Genomic DNA, 16,669 nt, shown 5'->3' with positions numbered 1-16,669 from the left:
GCCTCTTTGACATTATGCAATTTGGAGAAGATCTTTCCACCTTCCTTCTTCACTATTATGGTGCACCTTGTCATTCATCTCCCTTGTGAAGCAATAATTGGTGGGCCGGTTTTCTATCGTTGGATGTATCCAATTGAAAGGTGCTAATTTATTTCAAAGGCATTCACCTTTATACCTATTGTTACTAGTTTTGATAATGTTGTATATGGTGTTTAGGTTCCTAAGCAAATTGAAGTCTTATTGCCGTAACAAGCGTTATCCGGAAGGATCAATTGCTGAAGGCTACTTGGCAGAGGAGTGTATGACATTCTGTTCTAGATATTTAGATGTTGAAACAAGATTGAATAGACCAAGTAGAAATGGCAGACTCAATGATGACAAAACTTATTTATTTCAAAGTTATGGAGAACCAATGGGCAAAGTTGAAATTGTAAAATTAGATGACCGATCTTGGATACAAGCACATAGATATGTTCTTTTCCACCACGATGCACTTGAACAATTACGCAAGTAAGTTCTAGAATATGATAAATATTCTTCTTTTTTTTATTTGTTTATTTTTTAACGAATTAAACATGTGTTTAACATAGTGAGTACAAACAAATCTTAAGATCTCGTCCACGCTCACGAAGATTACAACATCGCGAGATTAATAGGTTATTCGCAGAATCTTTTCATGAATGGTTAAGCCAAACGGTATGCAACTCAACATTTTGTTGACAAATAATAATGTTTTCTCATAACATTTATAATTACTCAATTTACTTTCGATTCAATAGGTTTGGAGTGGGAATATCGTTAATGACGAAGTTAAATGGCTTTCCCAAGGTCCGAATCGAGTAGTAAAAAGATATAGTGGCTTCATCATGAATGGATTCAGATTTCATACCAAATATCGCGAGAGATTGAGGAGAACTCAAAATTGTGGAGTAGTTGTTAATTCTTTAATTACAAGTTACGCTAGTGCTAGGGACAGTAATCCTGTCGAGGGAAATGTGGAGTATTATGGACTTCTAACCGACATTATTGAGTTGGATTATTATGGAAAATGAAAAGTTGTCTTATTTCGATGTGATTGGGCTGATGCTAATATTTCATAATTAAAAATGATCAGTTTGGTTTTACAATGGTGAATTTCTCTCGATTGATTCACACTGGAGAACATTTGAAAGACGAGCGGTATGTATTTTCTTCTCAAGTTAAACAAGTTTTTTACTCGAAAGATCCAATTGATGAGGGTTGGTACGTTGTACTCCGAAACACCCCTAGAGACTTGTTTGACATGGGGAATGGAAGTAGAGATGACATCGGTGAAAGATCAGGAACTTTGCCTTTTCCAGAACAAGACTTAGATGAAAATATCCCTAGTACTAGTACACAATTTCAATGGGTTCATCAGGATGTAGACGAAGATATTTACGATTTATGATGTAGTAAGATTTTATAATTTTTTATTTATATATAATGTTACAATATTAACATTGGTCATGTTATATAATTTAACTATTTTATATTTACTATTGTTGTTATTTCTTACTAAAATTTTATCTATTTTATGTGTTGCAGGAAAAATGCCTATTAGAAGATTAAGAGATCTTAGTATTGTACAGAATACTACAAATTCGGAAGAAGTAAGTACTGAACAGCAGACAGTTGTTGGATCTTCAAGCGTGCCGGAGACACTTGACGAGTCTGTGGAAATTCAAAGTAATGTTAAGTTTATTTTACAAATTGTATTAAATTTTATTCTTGATTTATTTTAAATTTCAATATAGTAATAATTTATTATTTTTCAGCTAAAAATGGTGGGGCCTTGCAGAGGTTGAGGACGACGCTCCTAATGATTTATATAACTTAAATTCATCGAGCGTGTCAAAGTAACTAGAAACTTGACCATGGTCACTGTTGGACAAGAAGCTCGACTTTTAGCGAGGCTATTTGGGCATTATAGCACGAAATGCCAATATGTTGCCCATCAACTACGAATCATGGCATAACATGCCTGATAGCAATAAAAATCAAGCTCTCTCTAATATTAAGGTAACAAAACGTTAATGTAATTATAATACTTTTGTTTTAAGTTTCATTTATATTTACTTCCTAAACTTGTGTTTTTTAGGATAGGTTTGCTTTAGAGGTCTCTGATGCCTATATCAAGAAGGCATTGGGTAAAAAATGGAGAGACAATAAAAGCATTTTGAAAAAATAATATTTTAAAAAACCCATAAGCCTCGAAGAAAAATTGCAAAATGTCCCACTGGGAATGCTGAGGTACCAATGGGAAGATGCGGTTCGATTTTGGAATTCGAAGAAAGGAGAGGTATTATGTACTTGCAAACTCTTATAAAATTTTCGGTTTATAGTATTTACTATATACGTAATAATAATTTCATTATGTAGGACTGTGAGCGAGTTGGAACAAGCAGCAGGCAAAAACAAAAATTTACGTATTACCAGAGGTCGAAAAGTTTTGCTTGTGTAGCTCAGCCGATGTACTATGGATTTATTAAATCTATCAAGTATTAATAACTTTTACTATTAAATAATATTTTTACTACTATATTGTAGGAAGCCTCGTCGGTCAAAAGTTGGACGCCTTCAACTTTTTGACATTATTATGTGAAAAAAGATGGAACTCCGATGTCATCGAGGTGCAGAAATTATGGTATATTTCTTGAATAAAAATTGATTCATTATAAATATTTATAATATTTAATTATAATGTTTTAATTAAATCGCTTTTATTAGTGTAATTTAAATAATGTTATGTTGTATTCCTTTTATTGTATATTTCGTTTCTAACTCTTTAACCGATTTATTAGGAGAAACTAAAAGATAAGAAGGCGTAGTATGAAGCGAATCGCTTGATCGATAGTTCTGTTAATTTTGAGGATATTGATAATGAATTATTAATGAAGTTTTGGGTCCTGAAAGGTATGGTCGGGTTAGATTTCAAGGATCCGGTGTTAAACCGACCCAATATTTTGGATCCACCTCGCACCAATACATGCCTTCCGGGAGTCAAAGTCAAGCTAAAGTTCAGAGGTTAAAAGATCAGATAGTTCAGATACAAGCTAACACAGATGAGCAAATTTCTCAACTTAGAGCGGAGGCAGCAGCGAGGGAGGCGGAGCAGAACAGGAAATACAATGAACTCCAGCAGCAGCTTCAGTCTATGATGACTATGTTCCACCAATTTCAAAATTCGCCATCATAGACATTTGTTTTCTTGTAACTTTTAACATTATTTTAAGAATATTTTGAATATTCATTTACAATTTATATAATATATTTTTCGTATAATTTTGTATTATTTAAATTTGCGTGTTTTGGTTAGGTTGGATTTCATGATATATTTGTTGTTTTTTATTGAATTTCTTGCAGGAGGGTTGGATATAGGTGTAAAAATACATATTGCAAAACTAGGCAAATTAGCGGCGTTTTTAAAAAAGCGCCACTAAAAGTACAGGTCTATAGCGGCGTTTTTTAAAAAAGCGTCGCTAAAGGTCCTGGTCATTAGCGGCGTTTTTTATAAAAGCGCCGCTAAAAGTACAGGTCTATAGCGGCGTTTTTATAAAATTGCCGCTAAAGGTCCTGGTCTTTAGCGGCGTTTTTATAAGAGCGCCGCTAAAAGTCTATTTTTCTGTAGTGAATTAAATTTCTAAAATTAAAAATATGGGGATTAAATTTAAAATATATGAAGAGTACTGTGAGGACTTTGCAAATATCATGAGTTTCAAATTTTCACTCTATTTTGATCTAAAAAGACAAATTAAACCAACAGAAACGCAGGTGGTAAGAGTCATATTTATTATTATTTAAACATCAACAGTTTTTAGGAAAAAATTATCAAACACAATCTTAACTTTAAATTTACAACATTTCCACAATAGTGAAATTATTCATATGAAAAATCAAAGAAAATAGATTCTTACTTAGCCCTACAATAAATTAAATTAAGAAATCCCATTACAAAAAGCATTTTAATATTTAGCATTGTTTTATAAAATCCTCAAGTGTAAAGAAATTTGGAAATAAAAAATAAAAGAAGATAAGAAGAAATAATTAATTCAGCTGTTAGGGTTAGCTGACTACCATCGCCACATGTGACCTATATAAATAACATAAATCACTTCTCTCATGTGAATGTGAAGAGCTTTTCACCAAATTATGAGGAAATCATTTTTATATATATCGCAGATTAAGTTGCATACTTGTATTAAATGTTGGATACTTAAAACTAGAGATTAAAAATTTGCTAGCATAAATAGAATTTTGCTTCTTTAACTTTGATTGGGAATGGAAGAAAACAGTCTCCTACTTAACCCGGCAATAAATGAAATTAATATGATGGTTAAGGTGGAAACTTCAACATCCAAATTCAATTTAGTGTTTAATATATATAAAAATAAAAGAAACTCTGATTGGGACGTTGGATTTTAAAGGTTGGGTAGGTGTCCCTTTGCGACGGCCACTTGAAGTTTGCTGCCCCATCTCATAATGTCTCATCCTTTATTTATTTATTTATTTGAGAATATCCTCTACTTTATTAGATTTAAATTTAATTAGAGGAGTTTAGGAAATTGAGATTGGTAAGTAATATAAATATTTTTATTTGAAAATAAATAATAATATAAATAAGAGTTGAAAAAGGAGTAAAAGGTTTGGGAAGACATAAAAGTTGAAAGTTAGTAATAATAGAATAATACCTTTGTTGGTTTAGGCGGGTTCATGCCTGCACCTTAAAAGAATTGGATCCAAGTAAAACCTAAGGCAACTTCTCTAAATCATCCTTAACGGGGCCCACTAAAACTATGTGAAGAAACATTTCTCTATTCTGCTATCAACTTTGTAAAAGTTACTACCAACATACATACAAATTTTCTCCATCCAAAACAAAAACAAGCTTCAAAAGTTACTTAAGGATTTAATTAATCCATGTTTACAAATGAGAAATGCATGAAAGGTTTAAACAGTATTTAGGGTCCTCTGGAAAAGAAAAATTAATTTGTCAAATTAATTATATCGTAATGTTGAAGAAGAGCCACTATCCATAAAAGATCTTAAATTCAGCAGTTAAGTAATAACTGTATTCTGAGACTAATCAACTTTGTCTATCTACATCCCAACTGTCTAAACCCTCTAAACTCATAAAACTTAAATGAAACTCTCTCTTTTTTTAACTGTCACACATGATGCACTATGTCCATCAACTCCCCCACACATAATTTAACTGATTAAATTTAAGATAAATAAACAAAAGATAAGAGTTCTTTTTCTTTTTCTTAGTTTCCTGCAATTTTTCCCCCTCAAAAGGAGAGTTAACCATAGATAGATTCAAATGTGAAACAGCAAGATCTTTGAACAGGAAAAGAAGTTTCATTCATTAGTTCCTACATTTTGATTTTTTTTTTTAAAAAAAAAATTTCTCTCTATCGTCCTTCTGTCGTAGCGGAGACACGATGAATCTTCTGTGTCTACTATTTCCCATGTGGGCATGTTCCTTCTCTTTGTTTTCACTCTTAATTCATGCCCGACCACAGTCAACTGTTCCCTTCACATCCGCTTCTGTTCTTCCTTCTGAACAAGAACCCATTTCTCAGTTTTCTTCACAGATGGAAGCTGTTTCTCCAGGTTTTTCAACTCTACGTTTTTTTTTTTGGCTTTGAGTATGCAATCTGTTCTTCATTTCTCCTAAATGGGGTTGTTTCGTTTGCTTGCTTCAGGTGGTCTAGATTTCTGCATTACTCTACTGTTATTATTACGTTTTTCTCTTATTTCCCAGGATTTAGCACATATTGTGCACTGTACCTATAGGCTTATGATTTTTCAGTAGTTTGGCTGTTAGGAATAATTGCTAATTCCATTAAAGTGGCCAAAGTTAACTTGTTTGGAATAGTAAACAACAATTTGTTTGTGTCCATTTAAGTGCCCCATTTCTTTTATTTATTTTTGAAAGTATAGTTCTTTATGCAAACAAGAATGAAGGATCTTTTCCTTCCGTTTACCTACAGATATGCTAATTTAAATAATCATGTTAATGGTAAAGCAGGGGTGGCTGTTGTTCGAGTAGTGCACCACCAGGATCTAAACAAGAGAATTCTTATAGCTCTAATTGTTGCCTCCACTCTTCTTGCTGGAATATTGCTCTTTTTGTTATGTTTCTGGATATGTAGACAGAAAATCTTGAACAACTCCAATGGGAAAAGCAAACAAAAAAACCTAGGTATCTTTTTTTTTTTTTTTTTGTCTCACTTAATCACCTTATGTTTTTGGCTTTCAAGTTTTCACCTCGAGGTTAAGATTATGGCTTGCTTACGCTTCTTGTCTTCCAATTTCAACTCTGTTCTTTGTTTTGGTTTTCGCTACGCAATCTGCAGAACCTACAAAAGCACTTTCATTGAGTCCAATTGTGGATCGTTTTAATTCCTTATGGATGGCTGGGAAAAAGGGGTCAGTAGCTGTCATCGAGTATCGGTTATTGGAAGCTGCAACAAACTGTTTCGGGGAAAGTAATGTTTTGGGTGAGGGCGGTCGTGGACGTGTCTATAAAGCTCGCTTCGATGACAAATTTCTTGCTGCTGTGAAAAAATTAGATAATGGAGGAGTGGATGCTGAAAGGGAGTTCGAGGTAACATTTTGTGCCCGACTGAAATAGATTTTTGATATCTAGTTTGTGTGCATCTGATACATCCTTCCTGGGTTTATTGCAATGTGCAGAATGAGGTGGACTGGCTGGTCAAAATTCGGCATCAGAATGTTGTATCGCTTTTAGGTTACTGTATCCATGGTGAAACAAAGTTACTTGTATATGAAATGATGCAAAATGGTTCTTTGGAGAGTCAGTTACACGGTATATGAACTCCTTTTCTTGATCCCAAAGTCACAAAGAATAGTGAAAGTTAGTTGAAGATGGCTAAAGTTTGTCTTTTGATCTAATTTTATTGGTTTGGACATTATAGGACCTTCTCAAGGATCAGCTTTAACCTGGCATTTACGAATGAAAATTGCAATTGATGTTGCTAGGTGAATTCTCCATATCCGATTCTGTTCTAATCTCTTACTCTGATTCATTGCTTATCGGTTGTTAATTTGGTTTGAAATGTCTGATAGAGCGTTAGAGTATCTTCACGAGAACTGCAATCCACCAGTCGTCCATAGAGATATAAAGTCATCTAATATCCTTCTCGATTCCAACTTCAATGCTAAGGTAACATTATGCATGACAGACATGAAAGCTCGTGTCTTTACGGATCTTTCTTGAAATGTCAACTTTGAATGGTTCCCTTAACTATCTTTTCATTGATTCAGCTATCGGACTTTGGCCTTGCTGTGACTACTGGATCTCAGAACAAAAACGTTAAGTTGTCCGGAACATTGGGCTATGTAGCTCCAGAGTACCTCTTAGAGGGTAAGCCAAAGCTCTTTATGCTTCAATAAGTAAGAAATTACGAATGAGATCCGCTGCGTTTTCTAGTTCAATACGTCTTTTTGCAAACACAACATACAGAAATGCGTTTTCTAGTTCATGAAATCCTTGAGCAATTACGAATCTACAGAAAGATGCAGGAGACATAGTTGTTCTTCCTTCCTAAATGGCTCCATAAAAGAGAGATTTTAGTACCAGATGTAATCTCACTCTTTGATAGAGTAAAAACCTGATTGTTTCTCAGGTAAATTGACCGATAAAAGTGATGTATATGCTTTCGGAGTTGTACTTTTGGAGCTGCTAATCGGAAAGAAACCGCTAGAGAAAATGTCACCAACTCAGCACCAATCTCTTGTTACATGGGTAATTTCTTTGGACCATACATTTTGAATTTCTTTCAGCCATGGCTTAATACTTCATTTATATACTATTTTTATAGGTCATGCCCCAGCTTACCGACAGATTGAAACTTCCGAAGTTAGTTGATCCAGTAATAAAAGACACAATGGATTTAAAGCACTTATATCAGGTACATGGAAAATTATTTTATTCGCATCGTCATATGCCCATGTTCTCTTTATAAGCATCAAATTATGTCATTTGTGAACAGGTCGCTGCTGTTGCGGTGCTGTGCATACAGCCCGAACCAAGTTATAGGCCACTCATAACTGATGTCCTGCATTCTCTCATCCCTCTTGTACCGATAGAACTTGGAGGTTCGTTAAGACTTACATAGCCGGTCGGTGCCTCCTCTCTTCCATCTCTTTCGTGCCGATTATACAAATTCTGAACTTGTGACCATGATGTCTTGAATTTTGATTTTGCATCTACCCTTCTTTGATACAACACTGCATTTGGTAGACTAGTTTTCCCTCATTCTTTTCCAAATGAACCTTTTCTTCGAGGATCTGATGCAATTTCATCATGCCATGGAAGTGTCTTTTTGGTGATTTTCTGATGTTACAACGTAGAATTTATATTCCAAATACAGATATTTAACATCATCTGTTTATTACTCTGATCCTTGTACTGAAAAAAAAAAAAAAAAGGGAATAGAAAATGAAATTCTCGATTAAGGATGGCACTTAATTGTTAAAACATTATTCAGTTTGATCAATTTTGTGGATTAGGATATTTAACGAATTTGGATAAGAATGTTTTTTTTTTTTTGAAGATGGATAAGAATTTTTTAATCTTTGATATTCAAATCTACTTTGATTTCTATTCATTTATTGTCAAATATTCAAGTCCATTTTATTTAAACAAACAACTTAAGACAACTTAAAATGATTAAAAGGGACAAATTCTTTGTTGGGCAGTCTAAATTTAATAAATGTAACAGAATAATTAGAATTATGATATGATAATCTTACTTAAATCTTTTCTAATTTGGTATTTTTGCAAAGTCTTGTATATAAACAAAATAATTTTCGTATTTTCCAATGTGGTTTATAAAATTAGTTAGCAACTAGAATTAGATTCACTTGAAAAAGGGGAATTGCCTAAGCCTAAGCCTAAGCCAAACCAAAGCCGAAGCATTGAATTTTGTCTACTTCCCCTATGCGGAATATTTCCAAATAAGAATGGAATGATAAAGCTTTGCAGGCAATGCCAATGTATCTTGAAGTATTCGACGGTCGGTGTTGACCTTATGAAATGGTTTCAGGCTTTGCTAATAACACCCCTACACAAAAATAACATTAATTTCGACTATATTTAAGAATTTATATAAAAAATTATTTTAGTTTTTATTTGATTTTTTTCTCTTTTAGTTCTTTAATTTATAATTTTGTCAAATCATCCTAAAATAGATAAAAAATTAACTTTTATTATCTTTGTTGATGTGACATACACATGAATTACTATGTGAATGACATGTCGACATTTAATTAATTTCTTAAGATTTAAAAAATATAAAAATATTCTTTTATAATTTTATACATTTTAATAAATTTAAAAATAATTTTTATATATTTAATTGAATTTTAAAATTTTAAAAATTAATTAAACATTGACGTGTCATCTACGTGTATACCACATCAATAAAGTTAAAAGATGTTAATTTTTTATTACTTCGAGATGATTTAAAAGATATAAATTTAAGAATTAAAAAAATAAAAATTAAACGATGAGTTAAAATAATTTTTTAAAATAAAATTGGAGTGAAAAAATAATCATATTTAAATTAATTTATATCCAAATGAAATGAAATGGGTCCAACAATTAGAAATGTTTTTATGTGAAAAAAAGGAATATGCCACGTGATGAGCCAAAAAATAAGTATAGTTCCCCGTAGGAATAAGAAGTGCTCATTAATATTAGATTCCAATGGCATGACATGTTTGTCCTTGTTAATGAAGACAAAATTATGAGTAATGCGTGTGCTTGAATTTTAACATCATTGCCACGATATTATCAATGAAACAAACCAAAACAAGAAGCAAACTAATGAAAGAAATTTTCATAGCAGTTTAAATTGGAAGGATATTCTCGACCGTCTCTAGGAAACGGCAGTGCCTTGAAATACTTCTCCGATTATAATCATAATCATTCTCATCCTTCCCCCAAAAAAAAAAAGAACATGGTGTTTTCAAGTTGGATTTGCAGTAAAAACGCCAAGAACCTCTTTGTGAAGATTGTTCATCCAGGAGGTCACGTGGAGCTCCATGACCGGCCTATCCTTGCGGCGGAGATAATCTACCGGAACCCAAGATGTGTGGTGGCTTACCCGCATGTTTTCCAGCAACCATGCGCCATTGTTGCACCTGAGACTGAGCTAATGCTGGGTCAAAAGTTCTATGTGGTGCCTATAAGCACTATCCGAAAGCTTCAACGACTCTCCAACAAGTATTCGCCTAGTCCTACACCAAGAAGAAGCAACTACCAGCAAAGCGAGGAATCACAGGGTCCTGTCAACGATGATTCCAGTACTAGGTGTTGGTTCTTTACGAACAAGAATAATAAAATTCCATATTCCAGCCTGAACCATAGTTTGGAGGGTGAACATTCGAGCGCAGATTCCAGTGCGGAAAAAGGTGTTCCCAAAGGTTTGGAGGAAGAGGATGGATCATGTTTCGATGACAAAAGTTGCTTCGCTTGCTTGATGACAGGTGCTAAGAGCAGTCACGATCATCATAAAGCCTGTGATGGCGATGATTCTGCTGAGAAAACCAGATTGCCTGGGAACGTGGTATCAGTTGATCATGATGATCAGACAAGGCTGCATACGAGGAAGAAAGCCAGAGGCCATGCAAAAGGGTCACCCAAGAGACGCGCATCATTTGACCAATGGCAACCAAGTCTAGCAAGCATTACTGAAACTGAAGAATAGGGAAATCACACACACATACGTATATGTTCTTACCTTTTGAAAGAAGAGTATATGTATATATTCTTGTTGAAGATTCTCTCTATATCTGCTTGATAAACATAAAATGCTCAAATATTCAAAATTTCTGAAAAAAATTAATATATATATATATCAATTTAGCTTTTTAATTTATTGATTACACCGATAACAATTTAATTTAAGATTCAATTCACAAGTTTAACTTAATTTTTTAATTCATGAATTTATATCACGAGTCAAAGAAACGAGGAAATCTATAAGGAGTTAATGAAATATTCCTTCAATCATTAAATGGAAGAAATTTTTTTCTTTATTACATTGATACGGACAACAAGAACCAGCTGAATGAAGCCAGTCTTTTATATTGCCACTCTGTTATTACAGAAACAACTAATAAAGAAAAAAAATTGGATATCGTTAATTTGCAATGTTCAGCCCTGCATTTCTCATACAGTGTAGTTTTGGTTGATGGTCTCAATGTCAAGTCCTTTGAGTTTCACAACTGAGTCAACATGCCCTTTCAGCGTATGAAGCTCCCTCAACCTGGTAAACCATACATAACATGTTCATCTCATGAAATAAAACTAGTGAAACAACGAACATATTCACAATTACCAGTGATCATATCATATTATACCTTGCAACTTCAGCACGCTTCTTGGCTTGTTCGGCAATCTCCGACAACTCTCGGTAGCTGCTCTTCTCATTCAAGATTTCTTCAGCTCCGGGAGCCTGCAATCCATGAAGGGTTCGTTGTGCCGTGGCCCATTGTGCCTCCCTCTCTTCCCTTCCATAGTCCTTCTTTGTTGTGAAAGCAGTCTGTGTGCAATATGAAAGTGTGAATATCAAGAAGAGAGAAACAGAGCATTGTCTCAGTTGTCATTCAAGGATAATGATTTGCATACCTTATTCTGAAGGAGATTATCCCAGGCCTTTCCACTTAAGGCATACCGGATTAAGAACTTGAGAACATCAAGTGGGATGTAGAAAACTATACTGTAGAGCCAAATAACACCAGCCCAAGGCCATCCGATGCCTTTAATTCTAGCGAATCCCCAGTTTGCATAAACGGCAAGGACAGTAGCCACCTTACAAAGTAGAACAACACACCAAAAAATGAAATATAAGTTGGTTCTTTTGTATATCAAATTCTGCAATTGATGTGAAATTTTACACCAACTCACTAGTTGTGCTAGAATGAAGGCAACCACTAGAAGGAGACCGGGACGTTCGATAAAAGACCAGCTCCGAGAACGAGTCACAAAGATGAGTGCCTGACTCACAATACTCACTTGGAGATACACAGCGGCTGTAAGCTCATCTTGACTATACCGGATGGATTTTACCCCAAACTTATCCTGCAATTATGGATCAACATGCTTTGTGGTTCATACTTCATAAGTATGGTTCTTAAGGAGAATGTAAATGGTGTTTCTTTTTTATTTTACCGAAAAGAAGTCGGAATCGTTCGCAGCCCAGAAAAAAACAACAGTCATGCAAGCAAGATAGGTTCCGAGAACAATGCCGGTGGCAAAGATCTCCTTGAGCTTCCATGAGTCAGGCATAGGAGATGGCTTAACCCTGTCCTTGGAGATGGTCATAATAGTTCCGTCATTGAGTATAGCAATGATCAAAACCATGAAGGGGGAGAAATCGAACTTCCAAATAAGAGCAAGGAGCATGAAACCCAGCACGATACGGATAGTGATGGAAACGGCATAGATGGTATAGTTTTTCATTCTCTGAAAAATGGCTCTGCTTGTTAGAACAGCACTAACAATCACACTTAGTCCAGGCTCTGTTAATACTATATCCGATGCACTTCGAGCTGCATCGGTTGCATCATCCACTGCAATTCCAATGTCTGCCTTCTTAAGGGCTGGTGCATCATTCACACCATCTCCAGTCATGCCACAAATGTGGTTCCTTTCTTGTAGCCTCTTCACAATCTCATATTTGTGCTCTGAATGGTAGTTCATTAGTTAGGAGTTAGGACAACATGACAGCTACAACACTAGCTACGAAATATATCAACTCGGTTACCTGGGAAAACTCCTGCAAAGCCATCAGCCTTTTCAATAAGCTCATCCACATCGATTGTTTCAACTTTTTCATCTTTATTGTGGCCCAGGAGAGCAGATGATGGATACATGTTGGTTCCCATGCCCAGCCTCCTACCGGTTTCCTTACCAATGGCCAACTGATCACCGGTAATCATCTTGACATTCACACCAAGATGGAGTGCGCGACGAATCGTCTCCGCGCTGTCGTGTCTAGGAGGATCAAAAAGAGGTAAAAGGCCCACAAATTCCCATGGACTCCCCGGGCTGTCCTTGGTTTTCTCAGGAACAGTCTAAAAATACAATTAAGTTTATTCCACAATAAGCTTTTCTTCCATTTGCTTCTTAAAAGAAAGCATAGCTATCAAGAAAAGTGGGTTGCAAACTCACCTGTCTAGCCACACCAAGAGAACGAAGTCCACGATCAGCAAATTTATCAATAATATCATGAGCCTTCTTCTTCACATCATCTCGAAGGTCGCAGAGAGAAATGATCTGATAGAGATTTCAGGTAAAAATAAGAAGCCAAAAACACTGCCAGGAAAAGAAAAATGTGGTATAAAGCTCCTGCTGATATTTTACCTGCTCTGGTGCACCTTTGCTGACTCGATGCCAACTGCCATCGGACTCGATGTATGTCATGGCTGTACGCTTGTCAACTGGGTTAAAAGGGAAGAAATGGACCTCTGTGATACCCTCTCGTGCCTGTAAACCAAATATTAAATGTAAGATTTATTTGCATAAGATGAAGTGGATGAGGAAATAATGGAAATGGATTGAGAAAGCACAAGCAAGAAGAGTTCACCTCCTTGGGGTCACCTAGCATTCCAACAATGCAGGCATCAATAGCATCTTGATTTTCAACCCTTGAGGCCCTTGCCGCGAGTAACAGAAGCATTTCCTTGTCAACATCCTTTGTGAATACCTGAAATTTCAGTTGCATGATCAATGAGTTATGGTTTCCACAATAAACGATTTGACTCTCATAGTTTACGGTATGTTAATGGCTGCCTGTTGAACCCAATTCATGGACCAACCTCAACCATGCTCTTGTCTACAGTAAGCTTGTTTAGAGTAAGTGTCCCAGTCTTGTCACTGCAGAGTACATCCATTCCTGCCATTTCCTCGATGGCTGTCATTCTCTTTGTAATAGCTCCTTGTTGAGAAAGCCGGTGAGACCCGATAGCCATTGTCACAGACAAAACTGTTGGCATGGCGATAGGAATCCCTCCGATGAGAAGCACCAAGAGATTATCAATTCCATCTCTATACTTTCGACGCTGGATCGGATACATCACCACAATCTCAACTAGCATGCCCACTGCAATTGAGCATATGCAGAAGTTCCCAATTGCGGTCAGCACCTGATCAATCAGTTCCCATCCCAGTGCACACATCAGATACAAGTTAAGAATATACCACAAATGATGCTTGTCATAAGCTTGTGAGATTACCTTCTGGAAGTGGCCTACGTTGTTGGTGCTATCGACCAGGTGAGCTGCTTTACCAAAGAAGGTGTGAACACCAGTAGCGATAACAACGGCCTCGAGCTCACCTTGCTTGACGGTAGAACCCGAGTAAACCCCATCACCGGGGTTCTTGTTTACTGGCAAAGACTCACCAGTTAAGGCAGATTGATCAACCTTGAGCGCATCGCCCTCTAGGAGACGTGCATCTGCTGGGATAATATCTCCCAACTTGATGCTGATGATATCTCCTGGAACCAAAATTGCAGCTTCTTGCTCGCACCATTTTCCATCTCTTAGGACCTATTAGTTAATCAATTATTCAAACATGCAAAGGAAACATCAGTTTTCTACTATCACATATGCATGTATTGTTTGTGTTGGCCAATTATTGATGTCCCATATAAAGCACCTTGGTTTTGGGAGCAAGACCAGCCATAAGTGCCGCTGCTGCATTGCCTGCATTGTTTTCTTCAATGAAACTGATAGTGGAGTTGATAATAAGCAAAACCGTGATACCAACGAAATCTTGCCAATCTGGGGGCTTGCCCTGCATTTTTGGTTTATCCAGTTAAAAAAGATGGTTTACCTAATTGCAATGCAGGTGTAGCAAGAAAGCGTGATGAAAGAGAAGGATTAATACTCCTCCATTGGCCAAAGCAATGGCCATAATTGCTGCAATCTCCATCACCCATGATAAAGGATTCCACATAAATCCCAAGAACTTCAAAACCTTGCTTTCCTGTTTAAAATTCGTTCAACCCTAGTCAGCTTCTGTCCTCGTTATATATAATAACAGAAAATGAGGAAACAGTGGGAGTAAGATTAGCAAATCTTTACACTCTTCTCTTCGAGTTTGTTTGGGCCAAAGATTTGCAATCTCTTCAGCCCCTCCTCGGTTGTCAACCCTTCCTTGGTGCATTTCAACTGCAGAAATACTTCTTCAACGGGTATACGCTCCTACAACCCCACACACACACACCAAAGTTATCAATTCTATCATCAAACAATTAAACAGTCTTTAAATTTTATTTTTTTAAAAATGCTTCATCCCAACTGGCAAAAAGAGCCATCGTCAGCATGGGAAACGATTCATATAATAAGTATCAGCTATCGAACAAATTCAGTAGGTGGCTAAGCAACATAAAAGTAAAATTGAATCTGGTGTTTGCATTGCAATGCCAATGACTGCTAACATAACAATCGTGTCATCTCAATATGTACCTTAAAAAACTAAGACATAAAAAAACACAAACTAACCATCAAACAAAAAGTGATAAACAAAGATAAAATCATGTGTTTTTTTTTTTCCTTACAAGATCGACGTTCTCGTTCTTGATCTCCTGCAAGGTGTCGTCTATGTCCACCATCTTTTCTTTTTTCTTTTTCTCCTCGAAGAAAAAAAAAACCCAACACAGTTTTATTAGCCTTTGTATCCTCTTGTATTAATCTTCTTAATCTCCAGTGGCTCTTCTTTTTTCACAGTAAATCCCCGTAGGGTTGTTTACATCAAAAGGATGCTACACTTTTGACGTCTTATTGATAACAATTACGACTCTTTTTCTTTCTGTTTCCCAAAAGAATATTTAGGGTTAGGTTTTGTATTGTATTTTGTTTGTTTATTCAGTAAAATAGTAGAACACAGTATATGAAAAACTCAAGTGAGAGTATGAGTAAATATATACAATCCGATGTTTCCAAAAATAACCGAAGCTTTGATTTCGAGGGTTTTATTCATTCAAAGGACCAAAACGAAAGATGGAGCGCGACTCCCTTTGTTTGTGGAACCATAACGCAAAAGGGGCATCTTTCATACGGTGAGTGCATTATTGTAGGTTTCAAACACACACATCAAAGTTCTACAATCAGGATGTGGATCATAAACTATAGGAGAATTTTTTGGAGGCTATTTGAATTTGTATTTATCAACCTTAATAAAACTACAATTAACTTTACAACCATTTCTTTATTTTATTTATTTTCCATTTTAACGTTTGAAATATATTTTTTAAACTAAATATTTAAATTTATGCATTTGAATTGAATTTTATTTATCTTATAACTTGAGCTCAACTCAAGGGATATTTTAAGATTGTTTAAATTAAATATTCTTGTCACTTCTCTGACACTTGTCTTTTAACTTAGCAATAAAACTCTAATATGGGTTTTTATTGACCTAATAACAAATTTAGTCATTTAATATTTATATATTCTATCAATTGATTCTAAAATTAAAAATTCAACAAATTTAACCTCAATATTTATAAACTCTTTATCGATAAACTCAAAAAATTATAATTTTTAAATGATAAATCTTCTAACCATAATAGTCATAGGTAGGTGTATGAATTTAAGAATGATCAAA

General features: G+C 35.3%; 2 protein-coding genes across 2 annotated transcripts; one reads left to right on the top strand and one right to left on the bottom strand.

Annotated features, from left to right (window-relative positions):
• The first annotated feature begins 5,125 nt into the window (after nt 1–5,125).
• On the top strand, nt 5,126–8,584 carry LOC108450728 (probable receptor-like protein kinase At1g80640). The gene is made up of 10 exons (XM_017748478.2): nt 5,126–5,634; nt 6,053–6,226; nt 6,381–6,631; nt 6,721–6,853; nt 6,963–7,026; nt 7,114–7,210; nt 7,312–7,411; nt 7,674–7,792; nt 7,869–7,958; nt 8,040–8,584. The coding sequence occupies exons 1-10, from the start codon at nt 5,463–5,465 to the stop codon at nt 8,163–8,165; spliced, it is 1,326 nt and encodes a 441-aa protein (XP_017603967.1). The 5' UTR covers nt 5,126–5,462; the 3' UTR covers nt 8,166–8,584.
• Nucleotides 8,585–11,042: 2,458 nt separating this feature from the next.
• On the bottom strand, nt 11,043–15,954 carry LOC108451810 (ATPase 9, plasma membrane-type). Its single transcript, XM_017749498.2, has 15 exons — nt 15,621–15,954; nt 15,145–15,264; nt 14,948–15,046; nt 14,717–14,854; nt 14,293–14,607; nt 13,876–14,202; nt 13,644–13,763; nt 13,421–13,543; nt 13,229–13,333; nt 12,822–13,131; nt 12,227–12,741; nt 11,963–12,136; nt 11,684–11,866; nt 11,416–11,597; nt 11,043–11,321 (listed from the first exon to the last, which is right to left on the bottom strand). Exons 1-15 carry the CDS (start codon nt 15,672–15,674, stop codon nt 11,225–11,227), a joined length of 2,862 nt encoding a protein of 953 aa, XP_017604987.1. The 5' UTR covers nt 15,675–15,954; the 3' UTR covers nt 11,043–11,224.
• Nucleotides 15,955–16,669: the final 715 nt, after the last annotated feature.

Source organism: Gossypium arboreum, chromosome 5, assembly GCF_025698485.1.
Source record: "Gossypium arboreum isolate Shixiya-1 chromosome 5, ASM2569848v2, whole genome shotgun sequence".
In the NCBI taxonomy this organism is placed as follows: domain Eukaryota; kingdom Viridiplantae; phylum Streptophyta; class Magnoliopsida; order Malvales; family Malvaceae; genus Gossypium; species Gossypium arboreum.
The sequence above is the reverse complement of the archived record's forward strand: the minus strand, read 5'-3'. Positions and strand labels throughout refer to the sequence as shown.